At 44.3% G+C, this 18,833-nt stretch overlaps 1 protein-coding gene across 1 annotated transcript; it reads right to left on the bottom strand.

The window, feature by feature from the left end:
• Positions 1-954: 954 nt before the first annotated feature.
• LOC129582914 (uncharacterized) lies at positions 955-4,725 on the bottom strand. The gene is made up of 2 exons (XM_055474544.1): positions 3,844-4,725; positions 955-2,640 (listed from the first exon to the last, which is right to left on the bottom strand). The coding sequence occupies exon 2, from the start codon at positions 2,297-2,299 to the stop codon at positions 1,706-1,708; it is 594 nt and encodes a 197-aa protein (XP_055330519.1). The 5' UTR covers positions 2,300-2,640; positions 3,844-4,725; the 3' UTR covers positions 955-1,705.
• Positions 4,726-18,833: the final 14,108 nt, after the last annotated feature.

Here is an 18,833-nt window from a genome sequence, read left to right as displayed (position 1 = left end):
GAGAACTACATGTGAACCGAGACATAAACATGTAAAAAAATAACAATATGAACCATAAGTATACGATATACATGCATTATTTTTGTAAATTATTGGTATACACATACATACCGCCAAATTACGCAGCTGTCATCGTGACCCCGCAGAGAAATGCCTTGTTTCCACACGTCAAAAAGGTACGTGAAATAGATTTTACCCATTCTTCCGCAATTTTACGTCGTTTGCTTGCAGATTTGTCAAGCTGGTTCAAACGTTTTTGTCTGGATTATGCATGGTGAACAGAAACTGCTGAGCTGCAGTTGTAGCTGCATTATGAAAGTCGGTGTGAGAGTGAGTTTTGTCTACAGTGTGCACTTTCTTCCAGTTTCGTAACGGTTTTTTTAGGAATGTTCCCAGCTGCTGCGCATATGATGGTTTTGCGAAAATGTCATCAAATCGACAATACCTATGCTCCGCAATCTTTTTCGGAATACGCCATCCACGGGTATTTCTGCAGCCATGCTCGATTAAAGCCCCTTTTTTTAGCGGATATAACTAAATTAGCAATATCGTGACATCAAAATTGCCATACCAATAATGTTTTTCTTAAATAACAGTAAAATAATAAACAGCTAAGGTCACTTGATTGCCGGTAATATCTGTCTTTTGCGGAAGTGAAAAATTAGGTACAAGTTTACGTGCACTTAATTTCTACCGATAATCAGCCGAAATTTAATTACCAAACGTTTACTTGAAGGAAATGATCGTTTCTGCGTTGTTAAGCAGGCTAACACACTGGCATAATTATGCATTTTGAATAAAAGTTCTATTAAAACTCTGTGCTGTCACACAAATCAAACACAATCTTCAAAACGCGCTTATACCTGTCCGTGATATTCTCCTATATTAAGTTTGGTCACTTCTATGCCCCGGAAAGTTTCCGGGCGCATAGTCAGTTTGCTACGCGCCCGGAAATTCGTTGCCGAAATCTTTTACAGAAATGTTTTATCCCAAAAAACAGCAAATACGGTCAAGTGAAGTCTACAGATATGTTAAGTGTATCACTGTGTATGCCATTACACCGTGCGAAGCACAGCACAGAAAAAAACAGGCCTAGACTCCAACTCTGACTCTGACTCTGATTCTGACCACTCAAACTCTGACTCTGACTACTCAAAGTCTGACTCTGACCGCTCAAAGTCTGACTCTGACTCTGAAGGTTTCTTAGGTTTCTTAATAGGTTTCTTAGGTTTCTAAGGTTTCTTAGGTTTCTTAGGTTTCTTAGGTTTCTTAGGCTTCTTAGGTTTCTTAGGTTATTCTTAGGTTATTCTTAGGTTTCTTGGGTTTCTTGGGTTTCTTAAGTTTCTTAGGTTTCTTAGGTTTCTTAGTTTTCTTAGGTTTCTTAGGTTATTCTTAGGTTAGGTTATTCAGTCAGAGTCAGAGTCAGAGTTTGGACAGTCAGAGTCAGACTTTGATTAGTCAGAGTCAGAGTTTTAGCGGTCAGAGTCTGAGTCAGAGTCAGAGCTTGAGCGCGGGCCAAAAAAACAGTATTACATAAGTAACCGGACTAAAAATTATGCCAGTTGCCTTGTGTTGCCTTGTTTGATTCATCAAAATAAATCAAATTTTTACTCCGAACGGGCATGCAGATAAACTGCAAAAGGCGTGAAATGTGAGAAAGCAGCAGTCGCAGATGTGCAGTACTCTTAGTACTGCCAGTGCAACCTTATTCCATCCCGATCCACTCAGTGAAGCTCCTGACACCCGGCTCAGCCCGCTGGATGTGCTCGTGCCATACCTTCTGCATGTCTTGCAGCACGCCAGCTGGCAGTTCAAAGATTTCATTCGCGGGATCCTTCTTCTGCGTCGTCCCTGTCTGTAGTTTTCCCTTATTCCAGTAGTGCGCATACAACAGCTCATGCAGCACGGTGTGCTTGGTCACCCCCATCAGATCATACTCCGCAACCTCCTCCGTCTTGCTCTTCTTCGTGGAGGGATATCTGATGCGATACAGGGGCACCTTCTTCTTCAGATCCGGACAATCCCAGGCTTTCTTTAGCACAACGCCAACCATTGCGTTGTAGTAGATACCCTCATAGCACACCACCACGGGGTCGCCTGCTTCAAATTTCGGGGCCAAGACGTACGTGTCTGCTTCATACTGGCGATCCCTCACACTCTGGCAACTGTCACCCAGGCGGTTTAGACGCTCTTCCACAGTTAGTGTTTTCCACTCTTCCCGTTTGCTCATTTGTTGATTCGGGGAACTGCTGGACGCTGCTTGGGTAGCCAATATACGTTGGCTTCTCCGGGTAGCCATTGTACGTTGGCTTCTCAGTGTTTCCGATGAGAACAGGGCTGTAGTTGCAAGGCCAACGGTAACGAAGTCCTAACCAGGGTGCAAGGAATCAGGAAAGAAAACCAGGATCTTTGAATTGCAGTTTGTCTGGTTCTTAGGAACAGAGCAAGAGTACACCGCCGTGACGGAGAAAGCACGCCACCCAGTGCTCCGTAGACACAGCTTTACTTCAGCTCGTAGTCGCACTGAATTCGGATATAATCTGGCCATGATAACCATGTGATGCAGCATATCCGCCATCAGCACTTAAAAGATCGGTTTCTTCTGCACGATTGGCGGCACCTTACCTTAGGTGGGCGAGGCTGCGGGGATAAACAAACGGTCGCATATTTCCATAACACTAACTTAACAGTCCGTACGCATGTGGCGCGGCGCACTTGTACGATAGCCGAATTAAAATAAAATTATTAATTTTTAACTTTGATTGTAGAGTGAACTGCGCTTCATGGGTATTTGTTAAATACTACATATTTTATTTCCTACTAGTTGATAGAAGTCTCGTATTTTGGGAAATGTGACGGTTCGATGCTGCTGGTGAGTTTCTATTTCTAATTTCAGCATGTGTTTCTACCCCTAATATGCGGCATAGGGGCGGTGCAAACTAGAGACGGCCGGCTGACGGCCGGCAGAAGCCCTAGCCGGCTAACGCAACGCGGCTGGAAGCCTCAGCCGGCTAGAGCCGCAGACCAAATGGCACCATAACGGCCGAATTCAATGTAAGAATACTACAGAGGAAAGCGATTGCAACTAGGCGCAAGCTGAAAAAATCTGGCATAAAGTGAGTCAGTGGTGCAATTTTTCTCCACCATAGTTGCACAACAATGCCACCGCTCAAGCCGCTTCAGCTGAGTCAGCCGCCGGCTAGGCCGCTGTTGGCTGAAGTCTCAGCCGGCTTAAGCAGCCGGCCTGTCGTCGGCTACGGCTTGAAAAAACCGTCAGCCGGCTGGCCAAAAGCCATTTAGCCGGCCTCTGCGAAGCCGTTGCCATCTCTAGTGCAAACACTGCTCAATGCTCATTGCCTGTCTGAGTGGTCTGACGAACAGAGAACTCAGCGCAGCGCTACCAGGGCATACCATACTTCAGGCGCGCAGTAAACAGAATTTATAATACTGCAACGGCAACTTCTAAGCTGCCACTAGTGGAGTGGGTTAATCCACCCGTACCACGATAAAACGAGGTTTGATGGTTCGTCGGTGACCGTCGGCGATGTTACGAGTTAGCGAATTACCCAAAAGTCAGTTATGCAATTGCGAACATTTTAACCGATACCGGCGCGATTCTCAAAGTGCACAAACATTTTTAATCAGCTGAAAAGTCACTGGGGAAGAGCAAGGGCAAGAGCAAGAATGATTTCAGAACATTCAGACAATCTCAGAAGTCTAGAAAATCGACGTTAGAACTGGTCATCTCGTACAAGTACACATTCAGATGTTTCCGGTTGAACTAGCACCAATGAGATGTACATCTTCACTACAGATCTCATTTGTACGGCTACAATACAGTACCGAATTTCATGGTGCGAAGCGCTGGCAGCAATAAGTCACTGCTGTAATAAAATCCCACTTGACAGCTAACATTTCCTTGTAGAGCACTTTTTCCGATACGTTTTAGTTATTTCCGGTTTGGCTAACAAATCATTAGTTGAATGAGCAGTGTTTAAAATCGCTGTTTTGACTTCCGAGCATCTGCTTAGCGACAGAAATAGCGACTTCCGGAGGCTGGCTGGTTTTCACAAACTGCCATCAGGTTGCGGTTGCCCTGGCGTATACAATTCGAATTCGCCAGTGTTTTGAACAGCTGTTTACGTTGCAGCTTGTCCGGGTAGCACTGATAAGTAATCATCGTTCTCTTTCAAATTACGAGTATTTAAAATTCCAAATTATCCTTAAAATTTCCGTGGATACAACCCCGGCTTGCCTTACCACTGTGATATGCGATAACAGACAAATATCTGCTGGAATTAGTACGCATGTTTCTTAGGTTATTCAGTACCATCCTTGGAATGATGAAATCCACCGGTCCTGCCCTGTCGTCCCCATCGTAATAATTAATAAATATTAACGCAGCATCTTACTAGTTAACCCTGGCTGTGTTAGGCATGGTTGTCGCGAATAACAACCTCGTCCAGCCGGTTGTGGAGGGCACACCGGAAAGCGGATTTTCACTGGCCAGCCGACTGGTGTTTTGGAGCGGGGCACGTTGGCACTCCCGGGCAGCGACACGGATGGACGGTGTTCATGGGCCTTGATACCCTTTCGTGCGAATGCATCTATGTATTCGTGATGGGCAGATATCGTGTATCATCGGTGTACAGATATACACCCGCTGTGGAACTATATGTACCGGGTCACTTCTCTTGAAATTAAGGGAAACATCCTGCTCTGACATGAAACCTTTCTGCTCTTGGAAATGATGTTATTTTCGGATAAAAATTTTGAAGATGTACGGGAAGTTATAATAGCTGACAAATGCAGCTCGTATCCTTGCTTGTTTACAATTCCTTGAAACGTAAATCATTTTACATATGCAGCAGACTTGGATGCGATTTAAAATGCTGTGAAATACGGTGGTCGGTGGATACAGTTCTAAGTAGAATGCTTTAAATTTCCTTGTACAAACTCTTTCATAAACCTATCTCCGTAAAAACTTTCGTATGGATAAAGAACCGTAAATCAAAAACATCAAGCACAACTATAACTATAGCATTATGAATAGATTTGCTTAATCTTATCGTTAGAAATCGATGGGTTATATTCTTACTACTGTGAGGCGAGAAGCGGCTCACGTAAAGCGACAAAATCTTTCAAAGGATTTCAACGTATTGCGCCGTGGTGCAGTGGTACTGCCTACGCGGATCTAACGACGTAGCCGGGGTTCGATTCCCCCATCGGCGCCTTTTTCAGCCGTTTCTCGGTTTCCCTCGGATTGCGCCCTGCTTAGACTACCAAACGGAAAATTGGAATCGTATTATGAGAATATTGATCGTGCCCGATGCCGCAAACGTAATCAGCAGAAGATTCAACAGCCGGAAATCAACCACATCATTTCGTGGGAGATGATTCCGTTACAGGATGCAGACGCTTGTTGCCCGCAATAACGTCTCGCCAGCCAACGCCACGGTCTTTCAGTTTCTTGTTACAGAACTGCACACCACACCACATCTGCCACCCAAACATCACCAGCTTGCGGTAGACCCAGACAGTATACGCCGTTAGCAGCAACAGGATACCGGGTAGCTGCAGTTCTTCGGGCAGGAACAGTCCCACCAGGGAACATGGGAACGCCATACAGCAAAGTAGCGGACAATGAGCGGCCAGCAAATAACCAAAGAATGCTCAGATCTTCACACCGGCAACAGGGTTTTTTAGCCTTTGCGCGTTTTGTCGTAAGAGCCATAGGCGGTGTGCACTCGACAGACACCGGTTTTTCGTGTTTATTCTTAGCTTCACGGGATACTTGGTCGCCAGGCTCCTCCTCTGGCAAAGGATCGGATGGCGCAATGACGTTCTCATCCGTCTCCACGTCAACTGATTCAGGCTCACGATCTAATGGTACGCTGCCCAGTAAGCCAGTCTCCTCAGTGTGCTCCGCAGACAAGGGTGGCGAATCATCCCTGAAATAATCAACATCTCCGTGTAGATACCCACATCTTATTAATCGCGTTTCGTATCTACCAGTCCGATACGGAATGCTCATGGTACCGAATGGCGAACAGGTATTCATGAACGGAAGGGGGAAATATGTGTTCGCTTTCGCTCACTCTAATTTCATTTCTTCTATGATATAGTGCAGCCGAAAATTTGTAAAAAAAAGGATCTGGGGGTGCGCCGAAATTCCTCGTTTTCGTTGGGGCAGTTCCACTTTAACTGCCCGCAAAAATTACTGTACTTATTACTGTACAGGTACTTATTACTTGCCTAGTACGGGCACGACTCACACGGCCGTTACGCATCGCGACAACACATTATGTCGCCGGAGGCCTTTCGAACCTTGAGACGAAGTAGAATCTTTCGACGACGCCGGGACGCTTGTCATGGTGACATTTAGACAGAAGTGACAATTCGAACAGCCGCCCGGTCTACCAAGAACAGCCTTGTTTACAGATATTAAGGTACCAACCTGTCACTAGTCTGAGAGTCTCCGTGCTTCACTGGATGAGGACACGCCGGCGCCATTTATTGTAGCACACACGAACCCCGTCATGAACTAGTAGTCCAACGACGACCAAGCCAATGACGATAGCTTCCGCGTACCTTACGGCTGTATATGGTACACCACTGGCGCCGGCCAACGCTCCATTCCACACCAGGAACATCCAGCTGACGACGGGTGGGTACGTCGGGGTGAAGCTAGCTAGCAGATCGGAATTGGCAGTGTGTATCGAGCGCTATTCCGCCGACTGCAGATCCACCCAGTATGACAGCATCGCGGTCCCTTGGTCGAAACTCTGAAGAAGAAGCACTCGGGTCTTTTTTCTCCCTGTTTTTTAGCTACTGTATCACACGATGCTGTTTGTCCCACATTTTTCTGTTGCAAAAATATCACTATTGTAAGGTTTAATTTTCTAAAGGCAGGAAGTATCAAAATAAAAGCGAACATAAAAGCAAAAATTAACTGCTGAAGTACCGTACACGCAAGGAAGTAGGCAAAGATATACTATATACTCTGTAGTGATTGTTTCAAAAGCCGTACGAGTATGTACGTTTTTAAGTGTTAAATTTTGACTGTGGAGTAGCGTGTTCGCGTTTAAATTTTTGACTGTTTGATGACTACTGCCTGGTGTCTATTAAAGTAATAGGCGCACTTATATGTTTCTCATGCATGTAAGTATGTAACTATGTATGAATGCGGCTTTTCAAACAGATCTTCAGGTTCTTTCGTTTTTTTTTGCAGAAAATTATTCGTTTCGGAAATGCGAGTACGTACTGTTCCATGCTGCTGCAAGTTCCGGTGGTGTTGACGACCTTCCAGTACCTGTACGTCCAATTGGCGCTCCCGGTGCTGCTCTTCCACTGACAAACGGAGGGAAACTGCAGACACAACGGCCAGGCGTTGTAATAGACGGCAGCGCATCCGAAACACAAGATCGATAGGTTACAATAGCGCTTTTCACGCCTTTATGGATCTCGTTGATGACTGGGATCGACGGCATTTCCAGTGGCAGGTTGATTGATAACGGCTTTATGGTAGATTTCGCATCTGTCAACTTCCTGCGAATATTACGGATGAACGTATTCTTTTATAACTACGGACATTTTTGGTATATTTGCAGATTACAATGCAGCACTGGCTGATGTTTAAAAATTTTACCAATAAATAAGTAAAATACTCGTTTTTTGAACTCACACAACTAATTATACTTCGACATTTTGCACTTTCTGGACACTTTGCAATATGGATTCGCTTACTTGATAGCAGAGATACGGCATTCTCTGCGTTGCTCTACATAAGAAACTTTTGATACTTTTTATAAGTGCGTACAAACTTGTATAAAAACACTAATCATCAACTATAAGCAATTTTTGACAAGGTTTTATCATGTCGAAACAAGTAAGATTATCGTGCATCTGGTGTCCAGACGCGACAAGAACTGTAAAAATGTCCGGAATGCGAAAAACGTCATAGTAGCCATAGTCTACCGCATGGACATAATTCGTTATTGTTTGTAGCTGTTAAGGTAACCGAAAATTATAAACTTTCTACCTGATTTTCCTTTTAATAAGTGCATAATAAGTCCCATTCATCCATAATCCCAAAACCCGACCGGAGCAATAAACGATCAATATGCCAGCGAAGAGGATACAGCCAGAGAACACCGCGGATGGGCCGCATACAGTTACGGCCAGTATAACTGACATCCAGGCTAGAAGCACCACCGGCAAGGTGCCCAAGAACAGCCAAGCAGCATAGTGAACCACAGCGCCAACGGCGACGATCACAGCATATATCACGGTGGTTGTGTAAGCCCGCTCGGGAATTTTTACGGGCATCCGAATATATTTGCAGCAGGCCAACGCCGTTAATCCACGGCAGTGCAGCAGATGGTCCTCCGGAAAAGGAAACATCCAGTCGCGGTTAACAAATACCAGGCAACAGAGGGAGACGCCGAGAACCGCCGCAAGGAGGATGGTCGTCATGGTGGCCACGTAACCGAGGACAAGGTTCGACGCAGTGGGTGGAACCCCGACCAACCCCACGGATGCTGCATGGAAAACAGTAACCCAGTGCGGCTGTATCCATCCTGACAGGACGTCATCCCAGAAGCATGCGTTGACCCTCTACAAGATGTGATACAGTAAACATTCCGAACAGTCTGTGGAACCTCGCGCTTCAAGCCTACATGTACCGGACGCGCTGCTACGGACAGTTGGATCAAATACAGTAACTATGCGTTATTGATCCATTTCATTCTAATGAATGCCCTTGTTCCATTTCCAGTAATAACCGTAATTAAAGAAAATTGGGTCGAATGAGTGAAAATAGGACAGCGTTAAAAATTTTGTGCCTCGACCGCTATTCAACTGACAATATTCAGGCTATCTGCAGCAGGATCTCTCTACATGGGGCTTGTAGGGCGATTATACATTGTCGTACATCGTACTACATTGCGAGATCATGTTAACCGTTTAGATCTCGTTTGCATAAGTACTAAAAGCAATGGATTCTCGCTTGTCTTGTGAGACAGCTTCTTTTTAAAGGATATTAAAAATGAAGTCAAAATTGCAAGAAAACACGGACTTTTCAAATTTTATGTTTTTTAGAACTGGCTTTTGCTTACGTTGGTCCTTTTCACTTTCTTACAAAGACTTCATAGAACACCGTATCTGAATTTTAATAATTTTGCATGAAAGCATGATAGTCATAACTTTTGAATTACTGTTACTCGTGAATTCATCAATACCGTCGCACTGGAAATACTAGATAATCTCAAATCATTCCGTATAATTCCTGAATATATATTTGGCGTCCGGAAGCACCATAGGACGATGCAGAACGTCTTACGCAACAGCACTTATATGCGTAAGACAATGTGATAGTTTCTACCATGGTGTAGCACACAATGAGAAGAGACCCGGTTTTACAAATTCTTATACGCGACCTCCACACGGTTTTAATAACATCATTAACATGCTAATGTTATGTACAACGCCAAGTATATGTGATCATATAAAAAGGGAACTCAGCTCTTTATAAGTAGTTCATGAGGCTTAATAGACTGAATTTTAAAGTTACAGAAGTACTGCGCTTAACTACACGATTTTAATTCAGAAGTAACCCGTTAAACATTTCAGCTATAAACTATAAAATTTACAAAATGCCTTTAAATACTGTTACACGTACAAACCTGCAAGTGCGATATAATCCAAGTACGTTTGTACGTAGAAAAAAACAGGAAAGAAAACGTTGGCGTCTATGGTCCGCCGATTCTGCTCAAATGGCCCAGGCGTTAAATTAGAAAAATTAAATCGGGCGCTTTTATTTCAGCCAACCTGGATGTAAGAACTATAAATTCATTAAATAACATGGTGTGATATAAAGCTTTGTACATAGAATCACTTGCTTTCTTATTTTGAATAGGAGTTATGATTTATGACCATAATTTTAGTGGAAAGCAAGTGGTACATGATTTTTGAAATGACTCATTATGACTGGTATAGGTGCATCCTGCAGTTTTACGGCTACTGCCTGTATCGCTTAAAGCTTCCGCACCGAGGCGGTTGGTAGTTTGCGCGCCGGAAGTGATTGGCATACTGTATTTTGTTTGACACTTTGTGCTACGGAATGGCCTGCTGTGAAGTGAACGCTTCGGAATTCCGATAGCCGACAAGAGCACAACGTATCTGTTATCTGTACATCTTACAAAACTCCGTCCGCTCATAAAACGATATTTTATTCAAGCAGCCAGTTAACATAAATGAGAAGAATACCCAATATATGCTGCAGGTAAGATACGCTGTATTTCCAGCAGAGATACTGTTAATTTTATTATCTTGATTCCCTAGTGCCGGTGCTGCCGTTTTTATTATTTAGAGCAGAAGCTGATGCAGTGACAGAACGCCGCCCTACGGACAGTCACCGATGATACGGTGCGGTAACACCGCAGCTGTACGAGCCGTAGAGCATAATCCCAGCCAGGTTTAAACTCCCACGCTAGAATAGATCCTAGTTATTAATGGGTTACCTGCCTGCCGTTGCAATAAACAGTCGAGCGATGGCGCCAGAAGGAAGCAGTGCGGCTGTATGTATAAGATCCGCAGCCGCCACAGTTTTGATGTTCCATCATGCAAGTGTGATCTCGTCCCGTTCACGGACATCAGCGCGAGGTCTGACTTCCGCCGGAAAGAACGCCTTATTGTACCTGCGGCAAAACTGTGGATTGGAAACACGACCTGGCAGTGAGGGATAAAGGTTTCAATAGATTTGTTTCATAAAGTAATGGGATCCGGACGTTGTACCGATTTGATTTGCTGTGGCTTTGATCTGAGTCTTCTGACCTACCTGCCTATGCTCAAAGCCAAAAACATTTTCTGTAAACTTTTCTTTGTTGTTGGACTGTGAAATCACTACTGACCAGACTCGTGAGTGCCTGGAGGGTTTGTCTGCTCCATGAATACACTAAACTAAACCAATGAGAGCCAACGAAGTCCAGCAAATTAAATTCACGGCCATTAAAAGAACGTTCTTTTGCCGACTGGCCAGACTTTGTATGTTTTGTATGTCGATCGCGACAGGATCCCCCAGAGGAATTAATGCCAATTATTTCGGGAATAACATAACAAACAGTACAAAATTAACAGAGACGAAATTGATAACACGTTATGAGATTCAGTGTTTTAGATACTCCGTCAGAGACTAAAGCCACTTTCGTTTATTATTATTTGCCATATGCATTTGACAAAACACGGGTACATATGTCAGAGTGCCGTGCATAGAGCACAGGATATTGGCACATATGCCTCACCACACCATCGGCTTGCCATTTTTGCCATTCTGCACACACGAGAAATCGTGTGTTTGCCATTCGAGTGCCAGCCTAGGAACCGTTAACATCGTTTCCTAGCTTCCTCATGATTTCATGCCCTTTTTCCCTTGAGATTTGTTTATGATGCCATTTTTCTAGTCTTTATTTCAAAGAAATAAAGTTATCTTTCGAGGAGTTGTGGTTTCGTTGTGTTTTCTCTATACAGCGTGAGCGCTTCTCCGAGATGGTGGAGATGCCATAAGATCCCTGTCATTCCCTCAGTTTTGCACTCGTTACACTGACCACGCCGTGACACAGAAGTTTCCCTTCCTTCAGTGGAGACCTCGGTTCACCAGCGATAGCCAGCAAAGAACAACCAGCAGCGGAAGAACTCCCCCAGTTCAGAAGCAAGGAGCGTCGCTGGTTCGGAAGGCACGCGGCCGCCAGCAAGGAGAAGAACCGCGGATAGCGTACCAAAGTGGTAGGCATTAAGCCTAGAATTTAGAGTTCACAGGATTAATTCCCAAACAGACGGATTATTTCTGTCCAGAGAATAGATATAGCTATTTTGAGAAAACAAGGAAGGAAGAAAACGATTGTTTTCGAATAATTGAACACCGTGCAGTTAATTTGCGATTAAAATGAAGAAAGTCTTGGCCATTGTGATAGATGGTAGAGTAGTGAAAGTTATTGTAACAGATATTGTTACAGTCTACCTGGACGATATCCTTTTGTGAAAAGGAACGATGTTCCATCCGAAACTATTAATAATTTATTGAGGGAACAATCGTTAAAGGTTATTTGCAGCGGAGCGATGGCTTCACAGAGCGGATTTCCTGATTCTATTTGAACGTTATGTCAAGGAACTAGCTGATCTTTATCAGCGATAGCCGTCTTTTGTGTGGGTAAAGCTGCAGAGCAGCTCAATAGAATTGCGTGAAGCAGGCCATTCATAGCTGCCCAGGCCAATTTTCCTACTGTGCAAACCGTAAGCTGCAAAGCAGCTCTGTACTTTACATAAGATAAGTCTAGAATTTGACGGAGATTATTACCGTTTGGTATTCTTTGAATTTAGCAACACCGCGGTAGACGGCATAATGCCGATACATCGTTCTCCGACTAGAAAACAACCAGCCATTGACAGGCTGAAACAAGGCGTAGAAGATGTGATTAAATCAGCCAGTAAGGTTCTCAAAGGGATAACAGACGATCCAGCAAAGGCTGGCACGAGCAAGGATACGCAACAGGATAAAGTGACCCGTAGCAAGACACACCAGTTAAAAGAAGCAGGTGTGGAAATTACCCACAAAGTTTTGGAAGATAAACCCCGTAAACCGCGTAAAGCGACCGTAATGGATCAAGGAGATAGTCTCCTTGACACACCAGTAATGGAGCCGCCTGATCAGTTGTTCTTCAGGCCGCTAACTCCAGATAAGGTCCGACAAGTTAATCCCGATAATCGGGAAGAAGAACGTGCAGCAGCACCAGAACGCTCTGATAGTACCACAGAGTCAACGGCCACAACAGGGTCGTTTTCTCAAGTAAGCGAAAGCGAGTTGAATAAATCCGCAACGACGGAAGAAGAAGAGGAACCCGTGACAGTGATACCGAGTACATTGCGTAAGACGCAATCATATACCGCTAATTTAAACGAATTGTTAAACTCTGCGGCTAAGCCGACAACAGGTTCCACTATTGTGGAATTGAAACAAGCGACCGAAACAATTTCGGCAAACCGGGTAGTGATTAAAGATCTGCAGAGGAAGCTAGAAGTAGCTGAGGACGAAGTCCAACACCACAAAAACCAGTACCAGCACGCCCACAGCTCCTTTAAAAATATGGAGAAAATTGTATTGGGCTTGCGGGCTGTAATAGGTGAAAGGGATGCGGCAATTGCCGAATTAAAAGCAAAAGTAGACGAAGCACGTGCTAGAAATTCCGATATGAATCAGCAATTAACTGAGAAAGACACCATGCTTGATCAAGTGTGGCAGGAGAACCAGCGATTAAAGACTAACAACTTTAATCAAATGACGGATCTGAAGAACGTGCAGTCTATGCTGCACGAGAGCCAGACCGAACATAAATCCCTAATTGGGAAATTCAATTCTCTAGCAAAAGATTATCGAACGCTGTACGATCGACAGATGAATCCAGAAGCCGTAGAATACGGCGAGCGACCGCTCAGTAGAGCATACGCCGTAAATACCGAAGAGACGCAATTGTCTCGGACACAACATACACCCTCGGCAATGAACGAGAGTGGTTCCCGGGAAATGCCGAGTGCTGACAAACAGCAGTTTATCCGCAGTATTTTGCGGGAAGAGATTCAGCGAGCAGGCATCGGACAAAGTAGGACAGTAAGCCCTGTTAGGAAATCGGACTTGGCTGAAGTGATGCGACAGCCCGTACCGCGTCCCAGCTACAATGGTAGCAAAGAAGACATCGATAGTTTTATAATAAAATTTGATCACGCAGCCACCGCAAATCGGTGGACTACCGACGAGAGGAAAATTACGGAGCTGGCGTATTGCCTAAAGGATGAAGCCATTGTATGGTACAATGGGTTGATCACCTCTAACGCGGCACCCACAACATATCGTGAATGGAAACAGCAGTTAATCGCCAGATTTGGCGATTCAAAGCGATCAGTTAACGCGTAAGCAGAGCTAACAAATCGTAACTACCGACCTGGCCAGGAAACTCTGGAAAGTTACTACCAGGCCATGATGACTTTGCGCGATCGCGCTGGGTTTAATGGCACACCCGAACAGTTCGTATCATTCCTAATGCGTGGACTAAAGTCCCATGAGAAACTCCATGATAAAATGGAAGTCATGCGACCTGATACTCCCGAGAGATTTCTCGAGATATTACGGTATTTGTCATCTAATAATCCGGAAAAATACGTTATTCCAGTCGGGAATGTCCGACGCAAACAGGATAGAGATGCCGATGTAGTCAATGTGCGAACTGCACAAGTCCAACCAAAATCGTACGCGGCAGCGGCGGCCAGCCCGCCGCGGCCAAGCAGTAAGAACAGTGGAAAACCGAGTTACGGTAACCGTAACAATAATACCGGTAATATCCGTAGTAATATCAGCAAAGCTGAAAGCAGCGATATTCGAAATAGTGGAGAAGATAGTCGCACACCGCCTCGTAAAGAGCAGTGGGCAAATAATATTAGTAGAATACAGGAAGCAACCGATTGGTCACCAGCCTTGCAGAAAACTTTGCGTGGCAATAGAGTGGTGAAGTACTGCCAGCACTGCGATTTGTGCGGGCATTACTTCCGCGAATGTCAGTTTCGCGATAAACCGCGATGCGAAAATCCAACCTACCTAGCGTATCACGACCCAGAGACTGGAAATCGGCGATATGCCGCCGATTTCTACCAGCGCCGTAATGGCAGTCAATCAGGAAGCGAACCTAATTCGCCGGCCAGACAGAGGAGTAATTCCCGCCAGAGTATCGGCCCAGTAGAGGATCGGATACGTCCGACGCCTGGATCACCGTTACCGGATAATAATCCGTTTTCGGGTTTGGCTGATCAGGAAAACGAGGAAGGGCGGTAAATTCCGGCTTTACTGACCCGAATCCGCCCAAACCGCCGGACAAAACTGAAATAATCACAATCAACGGATTGCGAATCGTTGAACCCGATGAATCATCGGATAGTAGCAATGCTACTATTAACTTCTGTACCGCTGTAATTAATTACACTGAACCTAGACGCGCACACCCACTAATGTTAAATGCAACTATAAACGGGCGCGAAGCGCCAGTAATGATAGATACAGGAGCAGAAACCTCGCTAATCTCTAGCGAATTTGCTACGGAAATATGCGCCGCGAAAATTCCATTAACTAAATCTTTGCATATCCGTGGTATTGGCGGAGTGCGCGGCTTTTTAGTAACGCATTATTGTCGGATAATCGTTAAAATACGCGATTTTGAAGCCATCCATTCGGTTTATATTAAACCGACGACCGACGAAATCAAAGTCTTGCTAGGCCAGGACTTTCTACAGCATACTTTTTATGCAGTACGGAACAACAAAATACGTTATCTAGAGTACCAACCAGACGGAAATACAGACCCGTTAATAAATGAATCAGTGTCGCCTGTTATATAAACGACAAACACCGTAGAGGAGAAAGTCTCCCCGATACCCGTGGTAGCGGGAGAAATTACTGGCGAACCAATAGCATTGGCACAAGAGGCCGCACAGGAAGAAACCGTACCAATAGGGAGCAAAGTCTTCCCGATACCCGTGGCAAATGCCACGGTAAATAAATCAGAAGAGTATACTATCCGTAAATCGGTGTTAAAAAAATCACCAAAAATCAGGTTAGTAGCGAAAGCTACCTTTCGGCGCCTTTGGGCAGAGTACAGAGTACTCGTAAAAGAAATACAGGAATTAATTAAGGCTAAAGAGGATGGTACAAATATAATGTACCTGTTTATGGATGATGAAATACCGGTACCCGGTATTGACTCTGCGAAAGCAAGAGAAATCGTAGTTAACCTTGCAAAGCAATACAAAGCGGAATATAACGTGTTGGAAGAAAAACAGAAATATCTGATCGAAATATTTAAATATCTTAAAATACCACTACCGTATGTATTGCGTACACCGTTGCGCGTATTAGCGCAGTTAACGAGACGTAAATTACCGGTATTGCCGTACCAGTTGAAGGAGTGTAAACCACTTGATAATTACGCTAATGAAACGGTTGTAAAAACCATAGCAAACCATAATCGGTCAGTTAGTTTTGCGCCAATGGCGCGTGTAGTTGAATTTTTAAAAGACGATCCGTCCACCGTAGTGAGGAATACCCTCGATACTGCCGCTACTAATGAAACTAATAATAATTTAATTAATCAAGCTAACATCGAAGTAGTACCGGATCCTAATAATCTAATTATCGTAAATGCAGAATTGGTAGGGCCCACTGATTCTGCCGAGACCACTAATGAATTACCGACTTGGGAATTTTCCCAGTCCCCGATCATTAACCCTTCTTACCGCGGTACACGCGCTAAGCCTATCAAAGTCTTCGCCGGCGAAAAATTATTAATTAATCCGGGTACTAATTGGGCGACAGTGAATGTCCATTTCGATGCAGACGAAATTCGATACTGACAAATTTTTATTTCTTCCTAGTCCGCATATGTACATTGAGCGGCGTATACGGCCGATGGAAGGAGTGGTTAAACCACTGAATAATAAACACCTCAGATATTAAGCAACACCTCAGATATTGAACACCGATAGAGGAACACACTTCCACAATCATTTATTGGAAGCAATAAATAAAAGATTAAGAATACAGCACCATTTTGGTGCTGCGTATCATCCGATCGGACGTGGACTTGTCGAAAGACAAATGCAGACAATAGCCGACTCACTCGCGATGTACGCTAGTGATGGCCGGGAACGTAATTGGGACAAAGTCCTCCCTTTTGTAATCGCCGGAAAAAACCGAGTAGCAAATAAGACGACAAATATGTCGCCATATTTTATGTTATACGGTAGAGAGCAGGTTATTCCTGCAGACACAGAAACCAAAACGAACCTGCCACCCGACCATGCGACAATTCGCGAATACATGGAAGATTTCCGCTATAACTTGAGCCGTGCTCACGATATAGCAGAGTTGCATATCCGCAACGAATTTGAGAAAAATGCCGAGCGGTTCGGCAAGGGTCGATCGGAGGATACTTTTAACATAGGGGATCTGGTGATCCTTAAAATAGAGAAGAAGAAAGGGGAGACGGAATCGTTTCGCCGTAGATTCGAAATCGAACCATGGGAAATCATCGGATTCCCGTACACGAATGCCGTTGAGTTAAAACGGATAAATTCCGATAAATCGGAGGAAATCCGAATCGTTAATTGCGAACGCATAAAGCCATACAGAACCACAGAAGAAGACCGAAAGAACGAAACCTTATTAATTAAGGATCTATTGGATAATCATAATTTGACTGAACTCCCCCAGAATGAGGTAGTCCGTGCCTCCGCAGATAATTCTGCTAATAATTCCCCCACTAATGATGTGGTCCGTACCTCAGCAGAAAACTCTGCAGCATTAGAAGTAGAAAACTCAGCGATCGCTGAAGAAATTAATTGTGAAAATCAAGACGAATGGGAAACTGTAAATGCAGTGGAAAATACCGGTAAGCGCAATGCCGCTAATAAACCGGCAGTTAGAAAACGACTTTTATTGCGAGTGCGCAAAGGTGCCAATGGCTACACTCATTTACCTAACGCTGGTAAAATCAATTATCTCGTAATTGAGATACCCCGTGAAATACTAAAATAGTATCTTTTTGTACTTACTTCACCGGAGACGCGATACCCCGCATTAACACCAGTTCGAGATAACTTAAGTAGTGAAGTAAAACTGCAGAGAGGCGATATCTCGCGTCTTGTATTAATAATTAACGGAGATGCTACCCCGCATTTAATACCGTAATTACATAACGATCGTTATTTCAGGACACAGCAGGTGTCTCAAAACCGGGTTATTCCCATCCGTAGATCAAGGAATTACACACCTTGTTGCACGTCAATGGACGTTGATGAACGAACAGAAAACCGGAGACAGCAAATGCTGCGCCAGCCAGTACAGTAAACACTGATCCAGCAGCGAGTACTGCAAATGAAATTCGTCAAACGGTAATCTCCGCTTCAGTGGAAATACCGACCATTGGATAACACTGCAGTGGACATGGATAAAAAAACCGTCAAATAATGTGCCGATAAGGAGTCACTGTACTATCCGGACGAAAAGGATGGAGTGCTCGACAATAGCGCCGAAACAAGGACTACGTCTACCGTATTAGGCGAGGCCTTTATGTTAAGCATAGAATATAGATGCATTAAATGCATTGAATGAACAGCAATAAACTGCCGTAAAAAGTATAATGTGCCGTGTAAATTTACGCCGCATTTTGCAGCGTGTGTTCTCACTAACCTGTGATGGAATAAATGACACATTTTTTTATAATAAGAGTTGCTCTTGCTTATTATGTTGCATTTAGGATGCATTTCTTTCATTTCTCATTCCTGTTTTGAGCCTCAAGGGACCTCGGCATCCCGTCCCGTGGCATGTCAGAGTGCCGTGCATAGAGCACAGGATATTGGCACATATGCCTCACCACACCATCGGCTTGCCATTTTTGCCATTTTTGCCATTCTGCACACACGAGAAATCGTGTGTTTGCCATTCGAGTGCCAGCCTAGGAACCGTTAACATCGTTTCCTAGCTTCCTCATGATTTCATGCCCTTTTTCCCTTGAGATTTGTTTATGATGCCCTTTTTCTAGTCTTTATTTCAAAGAAATAAAGTGATCTTTCGAGGAGTTGTGGTTTCGTTGTGTTTTCTCTATGCAGCGTGAGCGCTTCTCCGAGACATGGACGTAAAACGCGCGTATGACTAAGCCAGTTGTCGGATGTGATGGAAGTGTTTGCGGACACCTCAGTTCCGGAAGTGACGGACAGAGCACTGCAGGGGGACTAGAGCA

Source organism: Paramacrobiotus metropolitanus, unplaced genomic scaffold (assembly GCF_019649055.1).
Source record: "Paramacrobiotus metropolitanus isolate TYO unplaced genomic scaffold, Prichtersi_v1.0 Parri_scaffold0000009, whole genome shotgun sequence".
Classification (NCBI taxonomy): domain Eukaryota; kingdom Metazoa; phylum Tardigrada; class Eutardigrada; order Parachela; family Macrobiotidae; genus Paramacrobiotus; species Paramacrobiotus metropolitanus.
Note: the sequence above shows the minus strand (reverse complement) of the source record. Positions and strands in the feature narration are given on the sequence as shown.